The following is a 25,207-nucleotide window of genomic DNA, read 5'->3' on the forward strand; positions in this document are numbered from 1 at the left end:
GCCTGGGCCCTGCCAACCTTCCGCTCAGTTCGAGCTTAGGCTTTCCCCGCCACCCCCATTCAGCTTTTTATCCCCCGCACGTACCTCCTCTGTGACCGGAGGGAGGATAAAGACCTGTGCGAGGAAGCTAGCCGGGCGAGCTTTAGCTTGGACGGCATCGGCTCTCGATCTCTTTCTTCTTTCTGTATCTTGCTTCCTTTGTTAAATCTCCGTCTTTTTTCATTTTTACTCAGGCTCGTTGTCCCTCGTTCCCTCTCAAGTGCCTATACCTTTACCTCGCCCGGATAGCGCTCGCAAGGAATCACAATGGCCAGCGAGGAAACTGGCGCGGAACCCCCCAAGCGGGATGTCCGCAACCATATGCTTTTCGAAATTGCGACGGAGGTGGCAAATAGAGTGGGTGGAATTTACTCCGTCCTCAAGTCCAAAGCTCCCGTAACGACCGCCGAATATGGCGAGCGATACACGCTGATCGGACCCTTGAACCGTGCCTCGGCAGCGGTGGAGGTGGAAGAATTGACGCCGTCCAATCCCCGTATGATCGAGACGATCAATTCGATGAAAGAGCGTGGCATCGACGTGATCTACGGTCGCTGGCTGATTGAAGGCGCTCCCCGAGTGCTTTTGATCGACACAGGAACGGGATATAAGTTCCTGGACGAGTGGAAAGGGGACCTATGGAACACGGCGGGGATCCCATCGCCGGCGGCGGATACCGAAACCAATGAAGCGATTGTCTTTGGATACCTGGTCGCATGGTTCCTGGGTGAAGTACGTTTGACAGACTATACGATTGATTGATGTGAAGTCCGCTAATGAAAGTAACTAGTTCATCGCTCATGAAAGACGGGTTGCGGTGGTCGCCCATTTCCACGAATGGCTTGCTGGGGTAGCCCTGCCGCTGACCAAGAAGCGACATATGGATCTCACCACAATCTTTACCACTCATGCAACCTTGCTCGGTCGCTATCTCTGTGCGGGATCGGTGGACTTTTATAACCACCTACAGCACTTCGATGTGGATGCAGAGGCTGGCAAGCGTGGCATCTATCACCGATACTGCATTGAGCGAGCCGCGGCGCACACGGCAGACGTCTTCACCACCGTCTCCCATATCACCGCGTTCGAAAGCGAACATCTCCTCAAAAGAAAGCCAGATGGAGTTCTACCGAATGGACTCAATGTCAAGAAATTCTCCGCAGTGCATGAATTCCAGAATCTACACTCGCAGTCGAAAGAGAAGATCAATGACTTCGTTCGGGGCCATTTCTATGGACAGAACGATTTCGACCTAGACAATACACTCTACCTTTTCACGGCGGGACGCTATGAATTCCGGAACAAGGGCGTTGATATGTTCATCGAAAGTTTGGCTCGCCTGAACCATCGTCTAAAAGCCAGCGGCTCCAAAACTACCATAGTTGCTTTCATCATTATGCCAGCCAAGACCACGTCTCTGACGGTCGAAGCTCTCAAGGGACAAGCTGTGGTCAAGTCCCTACGTGATACGATCGAGATGATTGAAAAAGGCATTGGAAAGCGAATGTATGAGCGTTGCCTGGCGTGGAGGGAAGGCGACAACATGCCCGACGAGAAGGACCTCATGGCCAGTCAAGATCGCGTGCTGCTGCGACGCAGGTTGTTTGCCATGAAGAGGCACTCCTTGCCCCCGATCGTCACTCACAACATGATTAATGACCATGAAGATCCAATTTTGAACCAGATACGTCGTGTCCAGCTGTTCAACGATCCAACCGACCGCGTTAAGGTAGTCTTTCACCCAGAGTTTCTCAACTCTTCGAACCCCGTGCTGCCGCTCGATTATGATGACTTTGTCCGCGGTACGCATCTTGGAGTCTTCCCGTCGTACTATGAGCCTTGGGGTTACACACCCGCTGAATGCACTGTGATGGGTGTCCCCAGCATCACCACCAACCTGTCCGGTTTCGGTTGTTATATGGAGGAGTTAATCGAAAACTCATCCGACTACGGTATTTATATAGTGGATCGCCGAATGAAGGGTGTTGACGATTCCGTCAATCAGCTTACTGATTTCATGTTCAACTTTGCTTTGAAGAGTCGTCGCCAACGGATCAATCAACGCAACCGCACTGAGCGGTTGAGCGATCTGTTGGACTGGAAACGTATGGGATTAGAGTATGTCAAAGCTCGGCAGCTGGCTCTCCGGAGAGGTACGTTTGCTCCAACCTCCATGTAGATTCCATATTGTTCACTAACGCATGGCTCACGATCTTCAGCCTACCCATCTTCATTTGGCAGCGGTGACGACTTCTATGATATTATTGGAGGAACAGAACAGAAGATCTCACGCCCGTTGTCTGTGCCTGGGTCACCAAAGGATCGCTCGGGGATGATGACCCCTGGCGATTTTGCGTCCCTGCAAGAAGTCAAAGAAGGACTGAGTACCGAGGACTATATTGCATGGCGGCTGCCGTAAGTTATCCTCTTGGCTACATTATAGACACATTTGGGCAAACGCGGTGCTAATTCGCTATCCAGTGGTACAACCGAAGATGATGAACCAGACGACCAATACTTCCCACTGACACTACGAACGAAAAAGACATCCGATCGGCCCGCGTCGCCGCTCGACCGGATATCAGTCAATGGTGGGAATTGATTGACAGGCGCATGCCTTCCTGGAGATTTACTGCCCAGCGTTCCGTTCAGAATACGATTTCGACCCCCTTTCATTGTGTGCTCCTGTGCCATAGCTTTCTACATTTGTCATTCTTACTTACTTCAAGTGCATGTTTATTGATATTCTTTGGAGAGAAACAGAGTGACCCTTCCGGGCCCAGGACTGTTAAGGCTCCCTGGATACAGCTTCACGTCTTCATACTTTGTTTGTACTGTTGCATCCATGTCGTTTTGTTCTTGTGTGAGCTTACCAGCATCGGGATTGTCTTTTTTACCAGCGTGGATAAATTCATTGCATGATGTGCGAGACGCCGTAAATTCTTTTTACGCAATTGGCTGACATCATATCGTAAGGGTTGTTGAGAGGCCAGTGAGGCGTTGATCGTAGTCCCACTACAACACGGGCCCCATCAGGATTGTCCGGACCACCGTGCTCCAGGAAGTAGTAGTAGCCCACTCCCGTTGAACCGGCCACGACAAGAGATCGCCGAGTGATCCAATGGGACCGGGTGACAGTTTTCGTCTGCTGCAGGATTCCGGTGAAGGTGGAAGCAGGGAATAGAGACGAGTACTATGGGTGACTAGTAAAGATCCAGTAGGTGGGGTTGGATTTCATGTGACTCAAAGCCTATTATTTATTGTATTCCTGGACCCCTCACTCGACTTCGCTTTCGCTTCTTACCACAATCCCCAATCTCAATTCCATCAACTCCTCTTTCACTATCGCTGCAACTCGCTCGGTACGGCTCACCATGAGGCCGCGCAGCCAGAATGACCTTCTGGGTCGTTTCGCTATGGTTTAATTAAACCACACGGGTCAAGGTATCGTACATAGTATAACAGTCATAGCTCCGCATGACAGGTGTTCGTCTTGGATCTGCCTTGGTTACCTGGTTATCCTTCTACTTCATGCTGTCCCTGCGTGTCTGCCTCTCTGTGAAGGATGTATCCCTCAAAGGAGACGTGAGACGAAGGGCGAAAGCTGAGTGGATGGGTACTGGCCGTACGAGGCAGAGTCCGGTCGTTCTGAGATTATACTGTCATAACTTGATCTAGATAATACTAGCGAAAGGACATGCGTGGCATTGATTGTTCCCCTTTATTCTGCTGTCACAGAAGAGGGACTCCGGTCCCCCAGTACTAACAAGTTTCAGAACTCTTGACCTATAACTGTGCCAAGATGTCTACTGACAAGATCACCTTCCTCACCAACTGGTATGACATGCCGCTGGTGCTGTTTCTCTCTGTGCCCTTACTGTTTCTTCTGCTACGTTCGTGAACTGTTACTAAGTGGTTGTGTGTTATAAGGCACGCGACCCCGTACCACGCCCCCTTGTACCTCGCCCAGAGCAAGGGCTACTTCAAGGAAGAAGGCCTGAAGGTTGCTCTGCTGGAGCCCAATGACCCCTCTGATGTCACTGAGATCATTGGTAGTGGCAAGGTGGACATGGGCTTCAAGGCCATGATCCACACGCTGGCTGTATGTATCACCTCTTAGGGTCTCTTGGACGGACATCTAACTTTCGAACCAGGCCAAGGCTCGTAACTTCCCTGTCACCTCGATTGGCTCTCTTCTTGATGAGCCTTTCACCGGTGTAGTGTACCTCAAGGATAGCGGAATCACCGAGGACTTCCGCTCCCTGAAGGGCAAGAAGATTGGGTACGTCGGAGAGTTCGGAAAGGTATGTATCACTGACGGTGTTGTTGGACGAGCTGAGATTAATGTATTCCAGATTCAAATCGACGAGCTCACCAAGTACTACGGCATGACTGCGGACGACTACACCGCCGTCCGTTGCGGCATGAACGTTACCAAGGCCATCATCCGTGGTGACATTGATGCCGGCATCGGTCTGGAGAATGTGCAGATGGTCGAACTGGCCGAGTGGCTGGCATCCCAGAACCGTCCCCGTGACGACGTTCAGATGCTGCGTATCGACCAGCTCGCCGAGCTTGGCTGCTGCTGCTTCTGCTCTATCCTCTACATTGCCAACGATGCCTTCCTGGCCGCCAATCCCGAGAAGGTTCACAAGTTCATGCGCGCTGTCAAGCGTGCAACCGACTACGTCCTCGCGGAGCCTGCAGCCGCTTTCGAAGAATACGTTGACATGAAGCCTATCATGGGCACCCCTGTCAACCGTAAGATCTTCGAGCGGTCTTTCGCTTACTTCAGCCGTGACCTGAAGAACGTCAGCCGTGACTGGGCTAAGGTTACCAACTACGGAAAGCGTCTGGGTATCCTTGACGCCGACTTCCAGCCTAACTACACCAACCAGTACCTCTCCTGGACCTTGGACGAGGATTCAACCGACCCTCTGGGTGATCAGAAGCGTATGGCGGAACTGCAGAAGCAGGTTGCTTGCGAGGGTGGCTTCAAGCGTCTGCAGGTGGCCTCTAGCGCCTAGGTAGCTGTGACCACGTCTCGAGGCCTGGTTGGTAGGCTTATGCGTTGTTAACATACGATCTTTTGCAATATGAATGGCTGATCAAGTCTAAAACTCTTTCTCTTGAATTCTACTTCGAAGCGCCCATGGCGTACCTGTAGAGCGTACGTAAGCTGTCTACGTAAGCCCACGTATCCATTGAACACACCAACCAGCAGGACAAACTACCCTCACCCCCAACCTGACTGTTAGCTGGTTGTGATGGTTTAATTGATGAGATAAACACGATAGCACAAAGTCCTCTCTGCGCTCGTGAGTCTCAAAGAAAGCTATCGCTCGGATAGTCGCCCGAAATCACCTTCCATGCCACCGTCCAATATATTCCGATTTGCTGTGAGAGGCGTCATCGCTATACAAGCTTCTAGCAGGCCTGCCTACGCAATGTCCACATACACCAATGTGAGGGCGTGTGGTCCAGGCAAACACGCTCCCAACTAGGCCAGAAGGTCAGATAATTCTGATTCTACTATTCAGAAGCCCTGGATCGCATCGATTATAGTCTATCGCCGTTACAACCAAAATGTAGCTAGATATTAGTGCCTGGCACGAAGATTCACTGATTCTATAGATCATATCGCCATCGAGACCGCCTATAGCTCTGAGCCGGAGAGGCCAATGGCTTCGCAGAGGTAGATTCTTTCATTTTATGTACAAAGGATTAGAAGTTCTATATATATAGGCACTGGAAATAAGTACCGATAAAGGAAAAGGCTCGTTTATACCCACCAACCTAAACATCACTTCCTTTCCCATGTATCGTCATCGTCTTCCCCAGGAAAACCCTCAGACCTCTCACCCCCCAATAGTGCAAACTCAACATCATCCATCTCTCCCTCACTCAAGCTCTCATCCCCGTTAAACCGATCCAGCGGCTGCCAGGTGCCCCGTTCTTTGTCCTCTGGGCTCTGCGCACCTGCCCTTAACTTAACGCGCCTGTATATAAACCAACTAGCAAAAGCAAGGACCATAGCCGATGCAAACCCCCCAAAGAAGAAAAGCAGTGAGCGGACAGGTGAATCCCCGGCACTCTCCTCATCATGCCGCCCCACAACTGCCTCAACGGACTCTGGATCCCAGCGGACCAATTTGGTGGTTCCCAGGATATGGCCCGTGGAGTTTAGGCCATGGGCACGGATATACGTTGATTCTGTGTCCGCGGGAATGGGAATGAGGGTTTCAAAGCCGGATTTGGGCACCGCAGCTAAGAATGTGTATGCCATGGGGTTGGGTGAGTCCGCACCTTCGAGAGCCCAGGTTACGACCTCGGTAGCGCCGTTCCAGCTCGCTGCGGCCGTGTAGTGGTAAACAGAGATGTCGGGGGATGTCGTTGGGTGGCCGGTCCAGGGGTGTTTGAGGACACGGTAGGACATGATGTTGCCGTCACCGGAGGCGGCGCCGAAATGCGTGTTGCAGAGGACGGTGCCATCGGAGGCGTACTCAGTCCATGTTGGGATGTGGCCGTAGCCTACGAGGACCTTTGTGCTTTCGTCGTTAGAGGCGAGGAGCTGGACGGAGCCTTGCGATTGACTGCTGATGGGGTCTGGGTTCCAGTACTCGTGGCGGACTTTGACGGTCATGTTCTCCTGATTGATGTCTAGGTAGAGGCCGCGGCTGGGTAGTTCGGGGGCACCTGCACCGCGGGAGGCATTGTCAAAGACGGTGATGGCCGTGCCGTTGTCGCGGAAGCGGGCGTGGTGCTGCCAGGCGAAGTTTGTGGCTGCGCCGTCTGAAAGGTCTGTGAAGTCGTTGTTCTTGCCGCCGAGGCGCCAGATGATGTCGCCTGTGCGACCGTCGATGTAGATGAGACAGCTGGCATAGCGGGATGAGATCAGGTAGTTGCCCTTGGCGTCTTTGTCTACACTGTTGATGTGGAAGAAGTCCCATGGGTGGACATCAGAGTCGCCGTTACCTTCGCGGTCCCGGTACATGTCGGTGAAGTTAAAGTGTTCGGATGCCCGCCATTGGAAGAGAGTTTTCCCGGTCTCGATGTCGAGTTCTTGGAACGTGCCATCCCAGATCCAGCCTTCTTCGAGACCACCGACTACTGTTAAGTCTGCGGGGATAACATCGTAAATGGTGATTAGTGCAGTATCGTCCTGCGTGATGTGGAACTCATGAAGGTCGCCTGGGAGATGGTTGGCCGCGTTGATTTTGTATACTTCTCGGTAGGAGGAGTCTAGCTTTTGGTGGGTTTAGAATATTATAACTTGAGATGCATGTGGGGATGGTTTTCATTGCGCCTCGCATAGGTAGGAAGGGAGATATATGCCCTACCATATAATATGCTCCCTCTCCATGTCCCCCAACACCATCATTGCCCATCCAGAAAGTTAGATAATCCTGTCCTTTAAACGTGTAGACATTCAGATTATACGACTGCCCATAGAGCTTCGTCCAGACAAGATGCCCATCCTGATCAAGGATCATCGGTCCTGGGTTTGCTACTTTATTTCCTCGGGGCGCGATGAATGTGTAAAGCCCATCCTTGCATTCATCGCTATATTGCAGATAATTCAATGCTGGGCCGATGATCGGCGACGATCGATACGTCTCAGTAGGCCATTCGCCAAATTTCCCTTCGTCATAAGCAGCAGACTGGAAATAGGGACCATAGTCCGCTTGTACGTGAGTAATCACAAGCGCTAGAAGAATCAACACCCCGTTTAACATGATCGTCATCAACGGGCGGAGGCCGACGAAGAAACGCCCGATGTATATGTATGGACAAACAACACTAACTATCAGAAGTCCGGGGGACGGACGCCGTTTAAATTTAAATTACGAGTGTCCATCACCAACGTATGGCGTAGAATAAAAGAAAGGATTCGTCAGCTGAATCGGCAGACAGATTTTCGTTCATATATGCGCTGAATAGTCGAGCTTTCCGGTGGAGCTGCAGCCCTAATACGCAGGCATTTCATCGTCGGCTTTGGCGCCGTGAGATCCACACTTAGCGCCCCATTTTTTCGTCATTGACGAACCACTGGTAATTGGGTTGCCAATCGCTGATGTTCTTAATATCTGGGACTCCACCTGTAAAGGGAGAGTTGAACGACATGAATGCGATGCGCAGCCCCTTATTGTTTTCGCTGGCTGATTCTCTGTGCACGCACGGGGTACTGTGTGAAGTGGAGGGACTCGGGGAGTGACGGTCTTGGCAGGAGAATTTTGGGGTGGAGAACAATAAACTCCCAACTGAGATTGTAGGATTTGGTCTCTGGGATGGATTCATCAATTGATACGATTGAAGTAGACGATGCGTCAGTACGCAGTGAGGTCCACTTGATCGCGGTGGCTTTCCAATTTAGCCAGGCTCGTTCGTTTTATGTCTGAGCTGGTGGTTGGCCGAGCTGGAGTTATGATCGTTAGTGGTTGCATCAGGTCCTTGGCGCCATGGATGTAGTAGAAAACATGACTTAGTGGTCAAAACTGAGAAGAGGTGAATTATCTTGGTGGTGGTTTGGGTGATGCTTTGAATGGGGTTGAATGCAATGAAAGAGATGAACAGGGCACGTGCTCTCAGGTATCTCTCCTGGGCGACACTTCTGACCTTCTCTTCCGCACTATCAAGCCATTTGATATGTTATAACTACAGGGCTGCCAAGACTATTGCCAATGTTGACTGGGTAGAGGTAGTACTAATATGGGACACTACATTCTTGGCTGCTCAGTTGAAAGGCTCGCATAAATGCCGTACCACAATCGTCACACCAAGGAGGCTCCCAAAATCAATATGTACTACCTTTGTCTCGTACCCATGAGTGTGTCACATCATTAATGTATATTCCTTAGATCAAATGCTGGCTAATCTATGGTGTGGCAGAAAGCGTGTAATTATAAGACATAGAAGGGGTATCGTTCTAATTCACCCAGAGCAAACCGATCAGCCGCGAGAGCCTTTATTTGGAGCGCTTGTAGATCTTGCCGAGGAAGGCATTGAAGACGTCCTTCTTCAGTCCCTCAGACTCATCCACGGCGGCAATCTTCTCCTTGAGCTCGCCGACGATCTTCTCTTCATACTCTTGGTAGACCTTCTCGAGATCCAGCTCCTTGTAGAGAGCCTTGACCTTGGCCTCGAGAGCGTCATCCTTACGTCCGTAGGCCTCGTCGAGGACCTTGCGCTGCTCAGCATTGCAGCGCTGGAGAGCCTGGTTGACGAGCCAAGAGCACTTGTTGTCCTTGATATCGGTACCGATCTTGCCAATGACATCGGGGTTTCCATAGGCATCGAGGTAGTCATCCTGAACCTGGAAGTACTGGCCCAGAGGGATGAGGATATCATGGGCCTGGCGGAGGTTGCTGGGGGTGGCGCGCTGCAGGTAGAGCAGAGCCAAGGCGACAGGCAGGTAGAAGCTGTAGTAGGCGGTCTTGTAGGTGACGATGAACATATACTTCTCCATGGAGAAGTTGTTGAGGTCGACCTTGTCCTCGGGGGCAGTGATCAGGTCACAGAGCTGACCCAGCTCAGTCTGCCAAGTTGTCTCGTGGAAGAGATCGATGAAGTCGGCGTAGGCGGGGTGCGAGCGGAAGTGCTTCTTGAGAATGATATAGATGGAAGATTCGAGCAGGAAGGCATCGTTAATGGCGATCAAACCGACGCCCTCGTGACGGTACCAACATGGCTGACCACGACGGGTGATCGAGCCGTCCATAATGTCGTCGCTGACCAGGAAGAAAGCCTGGAGAAGCTCGGTGAGCCATCCCAGAATGCTGAGGTGCTTGAACTGCTCCTCGGTCAGGGGCTTCTCCAGAAGAGCCAGGCCGGTGTCAGGACAAGAAAGACCACGGTTCAGCTTTCCACCGGGAACGTTGACATTGAGGGCCTGTTGTAAGTAGCATGAGTAGTCAATACATGTCCTCCGTAGCGGATTGCGCACATAAGCCGGGCGGATTGATTATACCTTCTCGAACCACTGCAGAGCATTTTGGGGCAGATTCGACTCCTTCGCATAGGCCAGGATATCTTCAGCCAAGGAGGGGAAGATCTCCTGGAAAGCGGCGCGGTCAGTGGCAGGCATTCCGGCGGGAAAAGGATTGGATCTGTAGGTTAATGGTGGAGAGAAGGTGAGAGGGGCAGGGGAAAAGTTGGGGTGGGAAATTGATACCTCAGGTCAATATACCCCAATCGGTAAAGCCCCTCTGCACTTTGTTTGCCCTGTTTGCCATCCCGGCCCATTCACCAATCAGGAGTTCAGCCCTCGCGGAACTGTACTTGGGTTCAACTGGATGCTTGTTGATGTTGATGCCTTTCTGATTCTTTTTCCTTGTATCCACCCGGTGACATTCGCGATCATTTAGCGCCTCCGCCGGCGACTGGAACTGTGGGGATAGATCTGTCAGCTGTCTCACTCAGAAATTACCAAGAAAGAACGGAACAGCCTTGTTTCGCGCGAGTGTCCCCCACCATACAAACAATCGCGCATGGACATGATTGGCACGAAAACTCATTATTGACTGACCACCATAACTACGAATCTCTGAAGAAACCGAGCCCACAATATTACTCGTCGCCATGGCGGCGCAATTCACCGAAGAAAACGTACAGGAGCTCAAGTTCCGGCTCGAGGACGCCACCGTAAAATGTTCCGAACGCTGTTTATACCAGTCTGCCAAATGGTACGACGCGCAGGCATTCCCCAGTCATTTTGAATTGAATTAGATGTTGATCGGATAGAATAGGGCGGCGGAAATGCTTGACGCCATTGTACCGATTGACCAATATGACACAGACCCCGAATCCCCAATGGACATTCCCGATACACCCTCGACTCGTCCAAATCCCTACCTGCGAACCCAAGATCCTGTCGAAGCTTCCCTTGAAGCCCAAGAGTCCTACAAGTACCTCCTAGCCAAGTCATATTTTGATACGCGCGAATACGATCGCTGCGCAGCGGTGTTTCTGCCGCCTACGATACCCCCCGTTGCACTTTCTACGTCGTCGCCGAACCAAAAGAAGAGACAGTCGTTAACCCCACAGAAGGGCAAGTCGAAGTCATCCCAGTATGCAGGAGGGAAAGATAGCAACGTGTCTAGGAACCCATATCCCAGATTGAGTCAGAAGTCATTATTCCTGGCGCTGTACGCCAAATACCTAGCGGGCGAGAAACGGAAAGACGAGGAGACCGAGATGGTGCTGGGACCGGCCGACGGGGGTGCGACAGTTAATCGAGAATTGCCAGATCTTGCGCGAGGGCTAGAAGGATGGCTAACAGAGCGTCGGGAGAAGGGCATGGAAGATCGCAATCAGGGATGGCTAGAATACCTCTACGGGGTCATTCTTCTCAAAGGGCGAAACGAGGAGGAGGCCAAAAAGTGGCTCATAAGGAGTGTTCACTTGAACCCATTCCATTGGGGCGCCTGGCAGGAGTTGAATGATCTTCTCTCAAGTACAGAAGATGTATGTGGCTGTTCCTTAATGCGCATCTATGCTGGTCGGATGCTAACTATTGATCAGTTGAAACAAGTCGTCGACCTGCTCCCGCAGAACATTATGACCCTGCTTTTCCACGTATACTGTAGTCAAGAACTATATCAGGCCACTGAAGACACGTATCAGGCTCTCTCGGAGCTTGAAACGATCTTTCCCAACAGCGCCTTTCTCATGACCCAGAGAGCTCTCCTCTACTACCATTCGAAAGGTATACAGCATCTTATACTCTTGGTGCAGGCACAATGCTAACAGTCTTGTAGACTTCGAAGAAGCATCACGTATTTTTACCGAGATATTGATTGCATCCCCTCACCGACTCGACAGCCTCGATCATTACTCCAATATACTATACGTGATGGGCGCGCGTCCCCAGCTGGCCTTCGTCGCCCAAGTTGCAACAGCAACAGACAAGTTCCGGCCCGAAACCTGTTGCGTCGTCGGAAATTACTACTCACTCAAGTCCGAACACGAAAAAGCCGTGATGTACTTCCGTCGCGCCTTAACACTAGACCGCAATTTCCTCTCAGCCTGGACCCTGATGGGCCACGAGTACATCGAGATGAAGAACACACACGCGGCGATTGAATCCTACCGCCGCGCCGTGGACGTCAACCGGAAAGACTACCGAGCCTGGTACGGTCTCGGCCAGGCATACGAAGTCCTCGACATGTCTTTCTACGCTTTATTCTACTACCAACGTGCCGCCGCACTGCGACCGTACGACCCGAAAATGTGGCAAGCCGTCGGATCCTGCTACGCCAAAATGGGTCGTGTTCCGCAGAGTATCAAAGCCCTCAAACGCGCCCTCGTAGCCGGCTCCTACTACGCCGAAGACCCATCCCAAATGGGAGGCTCAGGTCGCAAGATCCTCGATCCAGAAACCCTCCACCAAATCGCAACGCTGTACGAACGTCTCGGCGACGATGAAGAAGCGGCCGCCTACATGGAACTTACCCTGCAGCAAGAATCAGGACAAATGCCCGTGGAAGAAGACGCCTCTTCCGACAACGAAAACGACGACGACCAATCCGAGGCCGGAGCAAAACAATCCTCACGCCGTGCCCATCAATCCTCATCGTATAACCAAAACAACGACGATGATGACTCTTGGCACGGCACAGGGCCGACAGTCACGACTTCGAAAGCACGGTTGTGGCTCGCGCGGTGGGCCTTGCGAAACGGGGATCTCGAACGCGCGGATCAGTTGGCGGGTGAACTGTGCCAGGATGGAGTTGAGGTCGAGGAGGCGAAGGCGTTGATGAGAGATGTGAGGGCTAGAAGAGAAGGCGATGAGTAGTCTGCTTTACTTGAGCTGTCCACTCTGTATTGTTATGTTTTGCCTTGAACAGGCTTTCATTCTTACGGTAGCGAGGCGTTTGTGCTGGGAGTGCTTACGACCTGATGTTTTCATCTTGAGGCTGGGCTGGGTGTTTTTATGACGGTTATATAGAGATGTACTATGGGTTATTTATTGAAAATATGAGTACAGCTTATAGAAGCAACCAATTGATATCCTTGTCAATCCTCTTTCGAAGGATATTACAAATTACGTATTATAACAATTATCATAAAGAGGCTTGCCAGTCATCAAGCAAACCTGGTGGTTCACTACCATTACCCATTTCTCAAAGCCGCAGCCGACTCCAAAACACCCATAACTCTCCTATCAAACTCAACAGAAACCCTGACCCTCTGATCCAGATATCCCTTAGGACCCCCATCCAGAAGCGTACAAGGAACCGTCTCAACTCCACCCTTGAAACCCCACGAAACACAAGCATAAAAATACTTCCTCCCGATATCCTCCCATGACATCCGCACACAGGATCTGGGATCTGCCACGTCTGCGCCCAAGTCTAGGAGAGACAAATCGAGGAGAAGTATTCTCCCGGTTTGCAAATGGTTGTTGGAATGGGAGGGCGTTTGAAGCCTCTTGGAGAGATTGGTGGTTAGATCGAGGAGGGCTCGGCCTAGGGGTGTTTCCCTTGGGTTTAGGAGGAGGACGGCTAGGGTTGGGGTGATTTGTAGCTGTGCTTTGAGCGATCTTGATAGGAGGGATTTGACGAAGATATTGATATTCGGGTTGAGGGTTAGGGAGAGGGTGCTGGTGGGTTTTTCTTGGATGGATGCGTTGCTGTGGATGAGGTGGATTGGGAGGGCTGTTAATGAAAATTTGGTGGTGTTTTGAGGGTTTGACTGCTTTGCCATGGATTCGGGGTCTTGTATAGAGGTATTCGTCAGTGTAGATGGTATGTTTGAGTGGAGTTTGATGTTGCTGTTCTCGGGCTCGTCGGGTGCCTTGCTTTGCTTGGACCTCGTAGGGTTGGTGGTAGCGGACTTGTCCTTTTGTTGGCGGGAGTCTTGGTGCGATGAGAGATTCTCGTTGCTTGTCAGGACATTGCCATGGGTATTTGAAATTTCAGATGAGGGCGTTGATGGCATGGTCTCGTCGATATAGATAGGGATAGTATGTGTGGTTCCTGGGGCTCGTTCGTTGCCTCTTTCCACGGAGTTGTTTGAATTTTGTAGACATGCCTCATCTACTAGTGTGCTTGCAGATCGGTTTAATAGACGCCCTTCCACTGGACTCTGGGTCACTCCAGAAGAGTTGGTCAAGCTCTGGGATCGATTAACTATATACTCCGACGAGCCGTTACCCAGCTTCAGTCTTTTATTCCATTCGGTCTCTTCTTGCGCCAGCTCTTCTGACGGGACTTCTCGGGCATCTTCAGCGAGGAGCTGTAACTCTGAAAACGATGCTGCATCCTCAAATGATCTATCCCAATGGATCTTTACGATCCTCGGGAAGCGAAGCGTATAATATCTGGCGCTTGATGGTTTCTCGAACCCACTACCGAGCATCTCGACAACAAAAGGAGTCCTGAAAACGACGTCTATGCCTGGTATAGTACCCGTTCCATACTCTATATCGAACCCATGTCCTGAATCAATGCCACAGGCAGTATACTCCCCAAACTGATTGAGGATCTGCATGTTCTTCGCGCTCATGCAATGTCGATTGATTACATCAACCACGCGAAACATGGGCTTGGACTGCAAAATATCCTCTTTATTGAGGAGACAGCCGATGAAGAAATGTGTCCATGATAACTTGCGGATATGCTTTAAACCAGCGGCATCTCGAGAATCATATTTTCCGCCGACAATGGCAAGATCTACCGTATCGCCTAGACCTGGGATGTAGTCTTTCTTCAGCTTAATCCAGCGACCCAAGGAACCATTTGCTTGGCTGGGAAAGATGGTGAGGTATGGGTCCTCGCACCCCTTTAAGACAAACCCTTCCCATCTCTCAGCGATGCCCTTGGCGAAGATATTTTCTAGCTGCGACTGACTCCCAGGTCGACAGAAGTCTAGGATTCGTTGCTGGGAGATGTCTGCAAAGCCTTCGATTACGTGTACTACGTTTTTCAATAGCAATCGTCGCTCTCGTTGTGGTTTCTTCAAGCAAACCTCATCGTCAAGGAGTAAAATATCGAAAAACACGATCATCAAATGCTCATAAGGTTGTGGCCTAACTCGAGTCAGATTACGTTGCTTCAAGAAACTTTGAATTTAATTCACTCACGGGGAATCATTCTCCGTCCCGATAAAAGTGCCAGAGCGGGTGATAAACTTGCGCAGCTTATGGAAATCCATAATTTTGCCATGTCGATCGCTCCAGACAAGTAGCTCACCTTCCAGAATACACCGGTGAGAGAATTTGCATCCTGACCTTCCTATTCTCAGGGAATCTCTGATAACATGGTGGATACCTGACCTATCTGCAGTAGAATCCTTACCACTTTTCGAGAATATCTGAATAGGACTAGAAGGCTTCGAGAGATCAATGTGTATTTGACAATATTCGCCATCGTATTTCCTTTCTATACTCACCCGACGCCGGCCAATCATCTGACAGCAGTGCTTGATACTCCGAGCCTTGTAGTAGTCAGGTCGTCCGATCTTCACACCAACCACCGGACTCAAATGCTGCATCGCTATGATCCCCAAGTCCTTAGCTAGCCCAGGCTCTGGATGTGGTGGAAAATGACGGATTGGCTCCAACGCCAACATATTCAGCGTCGCCTCAAAAGAGTCTTGAAAAAGCAGAAGATGGGGGATCAAGAAATGAAAGCTCCTGAGGGTCAAATTCCGCGGTAGAGTCACAGGAGAGTAATTCTTGAGTATCATGCGAGTCAGCCATTTAGCATCTCTACTACTCAACCGTCGGTATAGAGGAGACAGGGCCTCATCTACATCAACCGCCGCCCGTTGTCTCCGCACACGGGGGCCGGAGAATCTGCACCGAGACGCAACACTGTTCAAGGCATCGTTAATCTCTTCGACCGTTACCTCCTGACCTTCGGGGGTGTGGTTTTCGGCCTGTCGCATGACGTTCTCCACGCATTGCGCCAGATCTATGCCCCCGGAAACGCGCCATCGCTCCAGCTCTTCCCGCCGCGATGACCCGAGAAGAAGACATCGACCTATGACCCTTGCGAGGGACGTGTCCTGTAACCAGTAAACTCTGTCTGTCCGTTTTTCTGGAAACATGCACGAGAGGACAGCCAACTGGTCGGTGTCCTTATCGTGGAGCCGTCTGCCATGTTGCTTGAACCACCGAGTTACCGTCTGAACATCTGGGTCATGGTTCCTTGCTTCGGTAGTAGCTTTTAGGATATTATTATTCTCCAGAGAGGAAAGTAGGTCACACAAATGGGAAAATTTGAATCCCATCTATGTATGCCTCTGCAGGCGGACGCTTTCAAGCCAGACAAACTTTGGGCATTAATACTGCAGAATGGACAGCCCACTCAAGACAACGGTGTCATTACTACCAAAGGCAGTGTACATGTAGCACGATAGCACTGGAAACAGGGCGCAACTTGAGCGACAGACTTGACGCGAAATCTCAGGAAACCACACGGGACCGCGTCCATGGATCGCGAAAGCACGTGATAGGTACTAGGTTGTTACAACATCATGACTGAAAACAACGAAGAATTAAGAGATAGTCTTATCTTGTTGATGATAGCAAAGTCTTATGTAGAATACATGAGGCGCGTAAGGCCATGCACTGATAAAGCCATTGTTCCCAGCCAGACAACCCAATGGTATGAGACCCTACGGAAATGAAGAAAACAACCGTCAAACTCCAGGCTTTTAAACGTAAGATATGTGGATATAGGAGAATATACGTAATGCGCAGGGGGGGGGCCACGGCTACAGGATGCCTTGCTTTTGCAGACTGGTAGACGTTAGCACAATTCTGGCCACATGGTAAAAGGGGGAAAACATACTCCAAGTAGATCCTTTCTGGCATCACATTGCCCTCTGCGTCCTCCATCTGCACCACGTTGTCGCGGCTGTCCTTATCCTTCTTGCGGTCATGCTCGAGCTTTTCCCACAATCGAAGGGCGTCGTCGATCCTGGTAATTTCGCGGAAAAGGTTCGTATTCGAGGTGATACCCAAACACTTCAGGCCCCAAATATGCAACCCTTCTGAGAAGTGCTTGTCGAAAGCGCGACGACCCATGTACACGAAGTTACCGCAAATCTCACAAGGGTACTCAACACCCAAGCCGTGCAGCTTGTACAGCCAGTAAGGAATGGGCTTTCCATCCCAAGCAAGCGGTAGCTTAAGCGGGTTGTAGATTCGGTCATCTCCATCATCGTCGGATTGATCGCCTGCGCGATCGCCGCCAGCATTTTCGGATTCTGCAAGCAGCGCCTCGAGTTCCATCTGACGCTCTCTCTCAGTCATACCCTGTTTCCGCTCAACGTTGATCCGCGTGGCTTGACGCTCAGCGTCCAACACCTGCGCCAGCGACCGAACACGATGCTCACGCTCTGCCACAGCGCGTTCCTTCAGGCGAGAAGCAACGGCCGAAACACCATTTGCTGTTGCTGGCTTCTCGCCAGAGTCACCGGAGGCCTTTTTAGCCTCAGCGGCGCGAATGTGTTTCTTGCCTGTCAAGTGATTCTTGTACACATTCTCGTTCTTAAACTCCTTCTCACAAGCAGCGCACCAAATACCCTCTCCAGATCCTTCAGTTTGTGGACCCTGAGGACCATTCTGAGCGGCCTCATCCGACCATCCAGGAACCTCATTAGCCGCCCATTGTTTCTCAAACTCCTCATCGAAGCTACCAAAGAGCTTATCTGAGTCCTGCAAGGGCCTAATCTTCTTGATAAATCCCTCCAAATATGACGCAAGGTCCCCAACATACTGGAAGTACTTATCGGACAGCTTATTGGGCCGTTTGATAAGCATCTGCGGGGGCGTGAAAGCGTCAAACACCTCGAGGTACTGAACGTACGTTAACCTCTTGACGCCAGGCAGGTTCAGGTAATCTTCGTGCGCTTTCGTAAGGTCCAAGAACTGTCCGAAGCTTTCTTCACCCGTAAAGAAGTTATCGATGTCCATTCCAATCGGCTCGCCCTCATGGCGCTTGTATGCTCGCTCCAGATTCTCCACGGGCTCATTGGGATAGCGCTTGTGAAAATCTTTGATCTCGTCTAGTTGCTTGTAGAACTCCTCGAATTGGTCGCCGGTCGAGATGGCCTGGATTTCCCTCTCGCGTGCGCCGTCCGCGTCTTTGTAGATATCTAGTAGTCTCTTCGACTGCTCGTCTATACGGTCCAGGAACTGAGCGACTTCATGGTCGCGGGCTAAGCGATCTTTAATCTGTAAACACGGGTCATTAGCTTAAGATATAACATGTGGAAACGGAGAGCAAATGTACGTTACGAGGCTCATCGGCAACGCGATCCGCAATCGCCTGCTCTAGCCTCTCGAGATCCTCGTGGATGAATCTCTGGTCTTCGAGAAGCATGGTGATTATACAGTCTCAACAACGACTGTTCCCGGGCAAAAGATGTGATTCTCCAAGTTTCGTAATGATATCGGCAACTCGTCGCTGTCCATGAGAAGCTTTGCGGCGAGTATCTGTCACGTGAGGCGGGCGGTGGCGCTCTAGGAAAAGTCGCGGTAGAAGCTGGATCGAGACCTCACATTGACTTGAGGGGCCACCACTATCACGCGAATTGATATTATTTTTTCTCGATCTATAGTGGAACCAGTGAATTCAAAATGGCGGACGGCATTGACAGACGGGCAGATGGTATGGATCCCAGCTACACCCCACGGAATACATGTATACTGACCAAGGCGCAAACTCAGACCGGATGGAGTTCAACACCTCCAAGGAGGTAACGGTTGCTCCGACCTTCGAGGACATGCACTTGAAGGAGAGCCTCCTGCGCGGTATCTACGCGTACGGTTACGAGTCTCCGTCGGCGGTGCAATCGCGAGCATCGTGCAGATCTGTAAAGGTCGCGACACGATCGCCCAGGCGCAGTCCGGTACGGGTAAAACGGCCACCTTCTCCATCAGTATCCTGCAGGTCATCGACACCGTTGTGCGCGAGAGCCAAGCGCTCGTGCTCTCCCCGACTCGCGAACTTGCCACGCAGATCCAGTCCGTCATCATGGCGCTCGGCGACTACATGAACGTGCAATGCCACGCTTGCATCGGAGGCACGAATATCGGCGAGGACATCCGGAAGCTGGACTACGGACAGCACGTCGTCTCTGGCACGCCGGGCGTGTGGCCGATATGATCCGTCGGCGCCATCTGCGCACCCGTCACATCAAGATGCTGGTGCTGGACGAAGCCGACGAGCTGCTCAACCGCGGTTTCCGTGAACAGATCTACGACGTCTACCGCTACCTGCCCCCGGCCACGCAGGTAGTGGTAGTCTCCGCGACCCTCCCCTACGACGTTCTGGACATGACGACGAAGTTCATGACCGACCCCGTGCGCGTGCTGGTCAAGCGTGACGAGTTGACCCTGGAAGGCATCAAGCAGTACTTCATTGCCGTGGAGAAGGAAGAATGGAAATTCGACACCCTCTGCGATCTCTACGATACGCTCACCATCACCCAGGCCGTGATCTTCTGCAACACGCGCCGCAAGGTCGACTGGCTGACCGACAAGATGCGCGAGGCCAACTTCACCGTGTCGAGCATGCACGGCGAAATGCCCCAGAAGGAACGTGACAGTATCATGCAGGACTTCCGCCAGGGTAACTCGCGAGTGCTGATCTCGACCGACGTCTGGGCCCGTGGTATCGATGTCCAACAGGTCTCCCTAGTCATCAACTACGATCTCCCCACCAACCGTGAAAACTACATCCACCGTATCGGTCGAAGCGGTCGTTTCGGAAGGAAGGGTGTCGCCATCAACTTCGTTACCAGCGATGACGTGCGGATCCTCCGTGATATCGAATTGTACTACTCCACACAGATCGATGAGATGCCTATGAACGGTAAGCCTCCTTAATCAAGGTACTGCCCAAATCAATATCTAACAAAAAGAACCTTGCAGTTGCCGATCTCCTTTCATAAACCTCATAACCACTCTCATCTATACCACCAATCAAATCCACTCTCAACCCACGGGCCGTAATCTGCAAAGAAAAAGAGAAAAGAGAGAAAGGAAAAGACCAACACCAGCGTGGAGGAAAAGGGAACATACCCAAATTGGTGAGCCTCAAGAACCACCTCGTATTGCATCCATGGATAATGCTCATTACTGCATTCTAGATGCACTTCAAATACACCAAAATATATGGTCGGGAGAGAATCCAGCCGACAACGTCTCTTCCCTTCCCCGTTACGTCTGTTTTCATTTTGAAAAAGGAGTTCTAGCTATGCGGGATATTTATCATTCATGATTATTGAATTTGGGGATCTGCTGCTACCATTTAGGTGATTCTATTATTTTCAAAATACTCAATTGATCATTTTGTTCTTCTGATATTAGTTTCTTTGAGAGCATGGCCCTGTAGACTACCTGGGTCTCTGGAGTGAATTGCGATGTCTCGGCGTTCCGCGAGACAAAAGAGGCTGTGAAAAATAAAAACATGTCATCAAGCAGACCAAGCTGACTTTATTTATATATATAAACTTAGCACCTATGATGCAGACTCTACCAATGGAGAGTGGAATCAAAGTAACATGGGTGTGTGCTGAAACCAACAAATTGTGGAGGCAGGTGAGGTAGATAAAGAGAAGAAATGAAGAACAACCAAACAAATCCCACGCACACCAGCCCAATCCCGCATGTTGTCCGAACCTTCCAGATCACCCAAACCAGAAGGAAAAAGCGAACCATGAGAAGCACCGTGTAACCTGTGTATGTGATGAGAAATAAAAATGGAAACCATATGTGATGTGCCGTCCCTGACGCATCAATGCAAGGCAGGGGCAATTAATTATTGCTCAATAAGCGCAAAATGGAAAGCACGTATCAGTCAGTAATGCCAAAATGGGAGCGCCAGCTACCTTTATCGAACGGACCACCAAGGACCAGGAAATGTGTATATGCAGAAAGGTTCGGGAAAGATTGAAAGGGCAGGAACTAAAGGCATAACAAAGAAAAGCCTGTCTTTCGAGTCCAAAAGCTCCCAGTACATCCCGTGATATGCACAAATAATCAATCTTCAGATTTGGTAAGAACAGGCTTCGTCAGCAGGAGTTCGTTAGAAGCTCGATGTTGATCGCAGAGCGCTCGTGCGAGCGAAACCGTTTGCTGATGTCGCTCGGTGCGTACGGGCCGTAGCATGAGGATTCGCGTCGCGCTCTCGGGTCCAACTAAAACTTATTAGCTTCGAGGCTGAAAAGTCGAAGAGTGATTGAGGCTTACATTCTAACCAAGCAATCATCTCCTGCGGAAGCGAACAATCCTGGATTTGTAGGGTTCCAGGAGATTGCGTTTACACACCCAGCAATATGGCCTTCCAGAGTTTCTACCAGAGTCCCATTGTCTTTGTGCCACACATAAACGCGAGAGTCTTTGAAACGGTAAGCGAAGAATCACGGGTAAGGGTTGATTGACTCAGCACGACTTACCTTCGCTTCCACTGACGACGAAATTCTCTGCAGCTCCTCCGAAGGCACTCCGGATGACAAAAGAGCCCTGTTTCTGTCCTTGGAAACGCCGGATTACATCGGTCGTTTCGATATCGATGAGTTGTATTTGGCCTTCTGACAAGTTCACAAGCATATGGCGGGAATCTTTACTGACTGCAACCGATGTGGGCTTGCTTTTCAGCGCCAGACAATACTCCTCTTCGTGGGTGAGGAAGTTATAGACATGAATCTTCTCTTCAACATCGGCAGCAATTAGGCGTCGCCCATCGGGCGTGATGGCGCAATCCTGTACACGGAAATCACCCTGCCACATGTGCAGAGCTTGACCGCGCATACTCCAATGGCATAGGTGCGAGGCCTTGTCAAGAGAGGCTGTCACAAAAGAGTCTCCGTCTGCAGCCCAGGCAGCAGCTGTAACCGGCTGCGAGTGGTGGGTAATAGTTAATAGGCATCGCCCAGTCTATAATCGTTAGTGCGAATAGCTCCAGATTGTAACGAGAGAAACTTACATCCACACTCCACACACGGGCCTTTTTATCCTGAGAGCAAGTGATGAGTTTCGAGTCATCCGGGCTCCAACAAGCATGCGCAACACCATCATCATGTTCCACCAACTTATGCAGCACAGCAAAAGTGCTGGTATCATAGATAATGACACTGTGGTCACGGCCTGCCGTGACTAATTTCGTGCCATCGTGAGAGAATTGACAGTACCAGACCTCATCCGAATGTTGATTTAATTCAATTCCCGGTCGAGACGGGAAGTCCGCCCGATCGCACATGTGATCCGAATATAACGACGGAGGAGTTGCCGTGTTGTGGTATAAGCACTGGTTGATCTGATTTTGCTTGACATGGTCCAGTAATATTGCGAGCCGGTTGTCAGGAATCATGACTGACGGCGATATAGATTCTATGTCTACTGTTAGCCCCGGCCATAGGATTATTGGAGTCATGGATTTCTAGATACAACGTACTGGATATTTCCGCTAGCAATCTCTCACGCGAGGAATTTATCGAACCATCCCAGCCGGCTTGGTCGTGAAGATGTTCCGGAGGGCACATGAGAAGGCTGTCGCTGGTGTTAGTCTGAAGGCTTCGAAAATTTCGGGTTGGCGGGCTTAGACACACTCACCTAGATAAGGCATGTAGACGCCCGATATCATAATTAAGCGGCGTTAACTCATGCCGAAGAACGGTCAGAGCCGCAGAGAGATTACGAGCCTCGAGCAGTTCCAAAAACTTCTGTTGTCGCAGGTAGAAGAGCATCTCATTCATTTCCGCATGTTCCACCAAAACCAACCTCTCCTTCGTCGGCAGGTGGTCACCGTCGCCGCTCGTCACCCGCCTCGTCCCGTCCGGATAGAACGACTGTACCAAAATTCGCTCCGCCTCCGCCCAACGTCCTGCAAGCACTGCACCTCTAAATGTAGCAACTGCGGGGCTCTCCAATTGATAACCACTCTCCTTGCTCAACAGTGAAGCTGCGCCATTATAACCAAGCTCGTACAAACTTTGAATGAGGATGCGGGTCACTTCTTCGCGGTCATGTCCGAAATAGGATGGAGGGCTGACCGAGGACTTCTGTACTCCATTCGTATGAAGGTCGCCGTTAGAGGAAACGTACGACGCCTGGCCGTTCAAGGAGTGGGAAAGACCCACCTTGTGAGAGGGCGAGGCAACGGAGCCGTTAGACACGTGGGAAGGGCCATTTGCACTTGAAACTCCATCGGGACGCATATTTGTCAGGCGCCTGCGCTTGGGGGACGGCGAGTGGCCCTCTGCGGTATTTGTGCGTACGATTCTTTGTTCCGAGATACCGGCTTCACTTGCCGTATGATCTCCGGTAGGGCCTCCTGTTCCCTCGATGTTGGCTTCAGATACACCAGGGGTACTCGGGCGGCGGCGGCGGCGAGTGGATGACAGATAGAAATTCCCAGTAGCACTGACAGTCGGGTAGGAGCTGTCGATGGAGGGATCTGAGCGGGATGACGACAGGATGCTATCGGAAGCGGCAGCGCTTCTCGGGTACGACGACGTAGGTTCAATGGGGATAGGAGAGTCAGGGCGGTCGGGAGCGGCGGAGGAGGGTATATAGGCGAAGGGATGGTCTGCCAGATCGAATGCTTGGTAGATCTGCCCTTTCACCTGGCTCTGTAGAAGAACCAGGGGAGCAGACCTATATCAGTGGCGGGTCACTGATACTGCCTCAGGTCAGACCTAGGGTTGGAGCTCGTCACAGGCCGAACGACCGTCAATTCTCGAATTTTGTGAATTCACCGAGGACGTATCGGCAGATAGAAGGTCGATCTTGCTTTGTTATAGCTTCTGGTGGTGGGTAGATGGTAAGAATTTCGCAGTATCGACGGGCGGAGGTCTTATCGGGCTTGGGGAGTGAGGTAAGAACCGGGGCGGACGGCGCCAAGTCGTGGGAGAAGTCGTGGGGTTTCGATCGTCACGGAGGAAATGTCTAAAGATACTTGAGAAGTATCAAAGCACGAAACCGTCAGACAGGTGGGGGAGGGGGGAGAGTAAAGGGTTTGAGATGTAGTGGATAAAGCGACAGAAGTTGGAGAGTAGAAGTTGAAGAACATCGGCGGCTTCTCTTATTCTAAACTCCGTGGGGCGAGGAAGTCACGACATCCATTGCTTTTGCATTTTAAATAATTAAAATTCCAATCAAATAGATTAGGTACCGTTTGATGCATTTGTCCACCACACCTCTTATTTATCTATTGTCCACCGTGTAATCTACGTCTTTTCCCGCCCCCCCGTTATTTTCCAGTCCATAGTACATCCACTAGACCAGGATCCAGCAGATGACCCTATTTAGTACTGGTGAATTACTACAGATGTACCTAGGTTGTAAATATACCATGACGGTTTCCGGGACGGTTCAGTATACCTGGAAAGTTCTATTATATAGATAGAAAGCCTCACACCAGCTCCCTTTCTAGTTGAAAATATTCCTAGAGACTTTAGTAGTCCTTTTAGAGCGCAAAGTCAGCGTTTCCAACACCTCCAAGGACCTAGTACCGGGAAGCTAAATGCGCGAATTAATCGGATTCTATCCAGATAAGGAGACCATCATCTGAACAACAACAACAACTGGTCATGAATCCAGCTGACAAGACTCCCCTATTTCCAAACAAAAAAAAGGGTCAGAACAAGAAAAAGAAAAACAAGGTAGCTCAATCAATCATCCAAGACTAAACCAGCCTAAAGAGTAGACCGATGTGGAAGCAAGGATGCCAAAGCCTCGATCGCAGGCTAATGAACGGGTAATCAAGGGGACCTTCGAAACGGGCCAACGATCAACGACATACCAACGCATCACCTGCACCAGACCCTCTCGGGGAAGTTTGACGCCAGACATGAAAAGGTAAAATGGAAAAAAGAAAATCCTATCAAATGAGTGGTTTCATTCGCCTTCATGTGCTCGTCCTACCTGAGTACCTATCATTGCTGAGCTTTTCAGGTGATTGATTCTTTTGCAGGCATGATCCACTTGAAGTATGCAGACTATAGATGTGCCATTCAATAAATGTATGTATGTCTTGGGGTTCTAAATTATGTGTTAGATGTTTAAACCATTCTGCCCCGCAGGATATCGCTCAAACTGCTACCCGATCCCCCAATCCAGCGGATTCTGCAACTGTGCCTGCTGAGAAAGGACTCCTGAAACCCACGTCAACGGTGGAGTCAAGCCATCTGGTACCACTGAAGTCGATTCTGG

General features: G+C 50.8%; 9 protein-coding genes across 9 annotated transcripts; 4 read left to right on the forward strand and 5 right to left on the reverse strand.

Annotated features, from left to right (window-relative positions):
* Window positions 1-188: 188 nt before the first annotated feature.
* On the forward strand, window positions 189-2,793 carry ANOM_003605 (glycogen [starch] synthase). The gene is made up of 4 exons (XM_015548862.1): window positions 189-771; window positions 830-2,192; window positions 2,259-2,454; window positions 2,521-2,793. The coding sequence occupies exons 1-4, from the start codon at window positions 307-309 to the stop codon at window positions 2,639-2,641; spliced, it is 2,145 nt and encodes a 714-aa protein (XP_015409263.1). The 5' UTR covers window positions 189-306; the 3' UTR covers window positions 2,642-2,793.
* A 572-nt stretch (window positions 2,794-3,365) lies between these two features.
* ANOM_003606 (NMT1/THI5 family protein) lies at window positions 3,366-5,066 on the forward strand (the record flags this gene model as incomplete). Its single annotated transcript, XM_015548863.1, has 5 exons — window positions 3,366-3,483; window positions 3,816-3,876; window positions 3,970-4,141; window positions 4,194-4,343; window positions 4,395-5,066. Coding segments are annotated over 4 exons (1,050 nt in total), but the record flags the coding sequence as incomplete, so codon positions are not given.
* A 776-nt stretch (window positions 5,067-5,842) lies between these two features.
* ANOM_003607 (arylsulfotransferase family protein) lies at window positions 5,843-7,784 on the reverse strand (the record flags this gene model as incomplete). The annotated part of the gene is made up of 2 exons (XM_015548864.1): window positions 5,843-7,285; window positions 7,380-7,784. 2 exons carry the CDS (start codon window positions 7,782-7,784, stop codon window positions 5,843-5,845), a joined length of 1,848 nt encoding a protein of 615 aa, XP_015409265.1.
* Window positions 7,785-9,004: 1,220 nt separating this feature from the next.
* On the reverse strand, window positions 9,005-10,123 carry erg20 (bifunctional (2E,6E)-farnesyl diphosphate synthase/dimethylallyltranstransferase; the record flags this gene model as incomplete). Its single annotated transcript, XM_015548865.1, has 2 exons — window positions 9,005-9,928; window positions 10,007-10,123. 2 exons carry the CDS (start codon window positions 10,121-10,123, stop codon window positions 9,005-9,007), a joined length of 1,041 nt encoding a protein of 346 aa, XP_015409260.1.
* A 494-nt stretch (window positions 10,124-10,617) lies between these two features.
* On the forward strand, window positions 10,618-12,832 carry ANOM_003609 (anaphase promoting complex subunit CDC23; the record flags this gene model as incomplete). Its single annotated transcript, XM_015548866.1, has 4 exons — window positions 10,618-10,721; window positions 10,785-11,502; window positions 11,560-11,743; window positions 11,796-12,832. The coding sequence occupies 4 exons, from the start codon at window positions 10,618-10,620 to the stop codon at window positions 12,830-12,832; spliced, it is 2,043 nt and encodes a 680-aa protein (XP_015409261.1).
* Window positions 12,833-13,149: 317 nt separating this feature from the next.
* On the reverse strand, window positions 13,150-16,272 carry ANOM_003610 (ATP dependent DNA ligase domain protein; the record flags this gene model as incomplete). The annotated part of the gene is made up of 2 exons (XM_015548867.1): window positions 13,150-15,067; window positions 15,122-16,272. 2 exons carry the CDS (start codon window positions 16,270-16,272, stop codon window positions 13,150-13,152), a joined length of 3,069 nt encoding a protein of 1,022 aa, XP_015409247.1.
* A 267-nt stretch (window positions 16,273-16,539) lies between these two features.
* Window positions 16,540-18,371, reverse strand: ANOM_003611 (SF3a splicing factor complex subunit PRP9; the record flags this gene model as incomplete). The annotated part of the gene is made up of 3 exons (XM_015548868.1): window positions 16,540-16,783; window positions 16,836-18,223; window positions 18,282-18,371. The coding sequence occupies 3 exons, from the start codon at window positions 18,369-18,371 to the stop codon at window positions 16,759-16,761; spliced, it is 1,503 nt and encodes a 500-aa protein (XP_015409246.1). The 3' UTR covers window positions 16,540-16,758.
* Window positions 18,372-18,558: 187 nt separating this feature from the next.
* Window positions 18,559-20,007, forward strand: ANOM_003612 (ATP-dependent RNA helicase eIF4A). The gene is made up of 3 exons (XM_015548869.1): window positions 18,559-18,659; window positions 18,719-19,865; window positions 19,925-20,007. The coding sequence occupies exons 2-3, from the start codon at window positions 19,055-19,057 to the stop codon at window positions 19,942-19,944; spliced, it is 831 nt and encodes a 276-aa protein (XP_015409245.1). The 5' UTR covers window positions 18,559-18,659; window positions 18,719-19,054; the 3' UTR covers window positions 19,945-20,007.
* Window positions 20,008-20,820: 813 nt separating this feature from the next.
* ANOM_003613 (catabolite degradation protein) lies at window positions 20,821-24,847 on the reverse strand (the record flags this gene model as incomplete). The annotated part of the gene is made up of 7 exons (XM_015548870.1): window positions 20,821-21,192; window positions 21,245-21,392; window positions 21,451-21,931; window positions 21,981-22,384; window positions 22,449-22,543; window positions 22,607-23,650; window positions 24,798-24,847. 7 exons carry the CDS (start codon window positions 24,845-24,847, stop codon window positions 21,081-21,083), a joined length of 2,334 nt encoding a protein of 777 aa, XP_015409244.1. The 3' UTR covers window positions 20,821-21,080.
* Between the last annotated feature and the right edge of the window lie 360 nt (window positions 24,848-25,207).

The sequence above is a fragment of the Aspergillus nomiae genome, assembly GCF_001204775.2.
Source record: "Aspergillus nomiae NRRL 13137 chromosome Unknown contig00055, whole genome shotgun sequence".
Taxonomy (NCBI): domain Eukaryota; kingdom Fungi; phylum Ascomycota; class Eurotiomycetes; order Eurotiales; family Aspergillaceae; genus Aspergillus; species Aspergillus nomiae.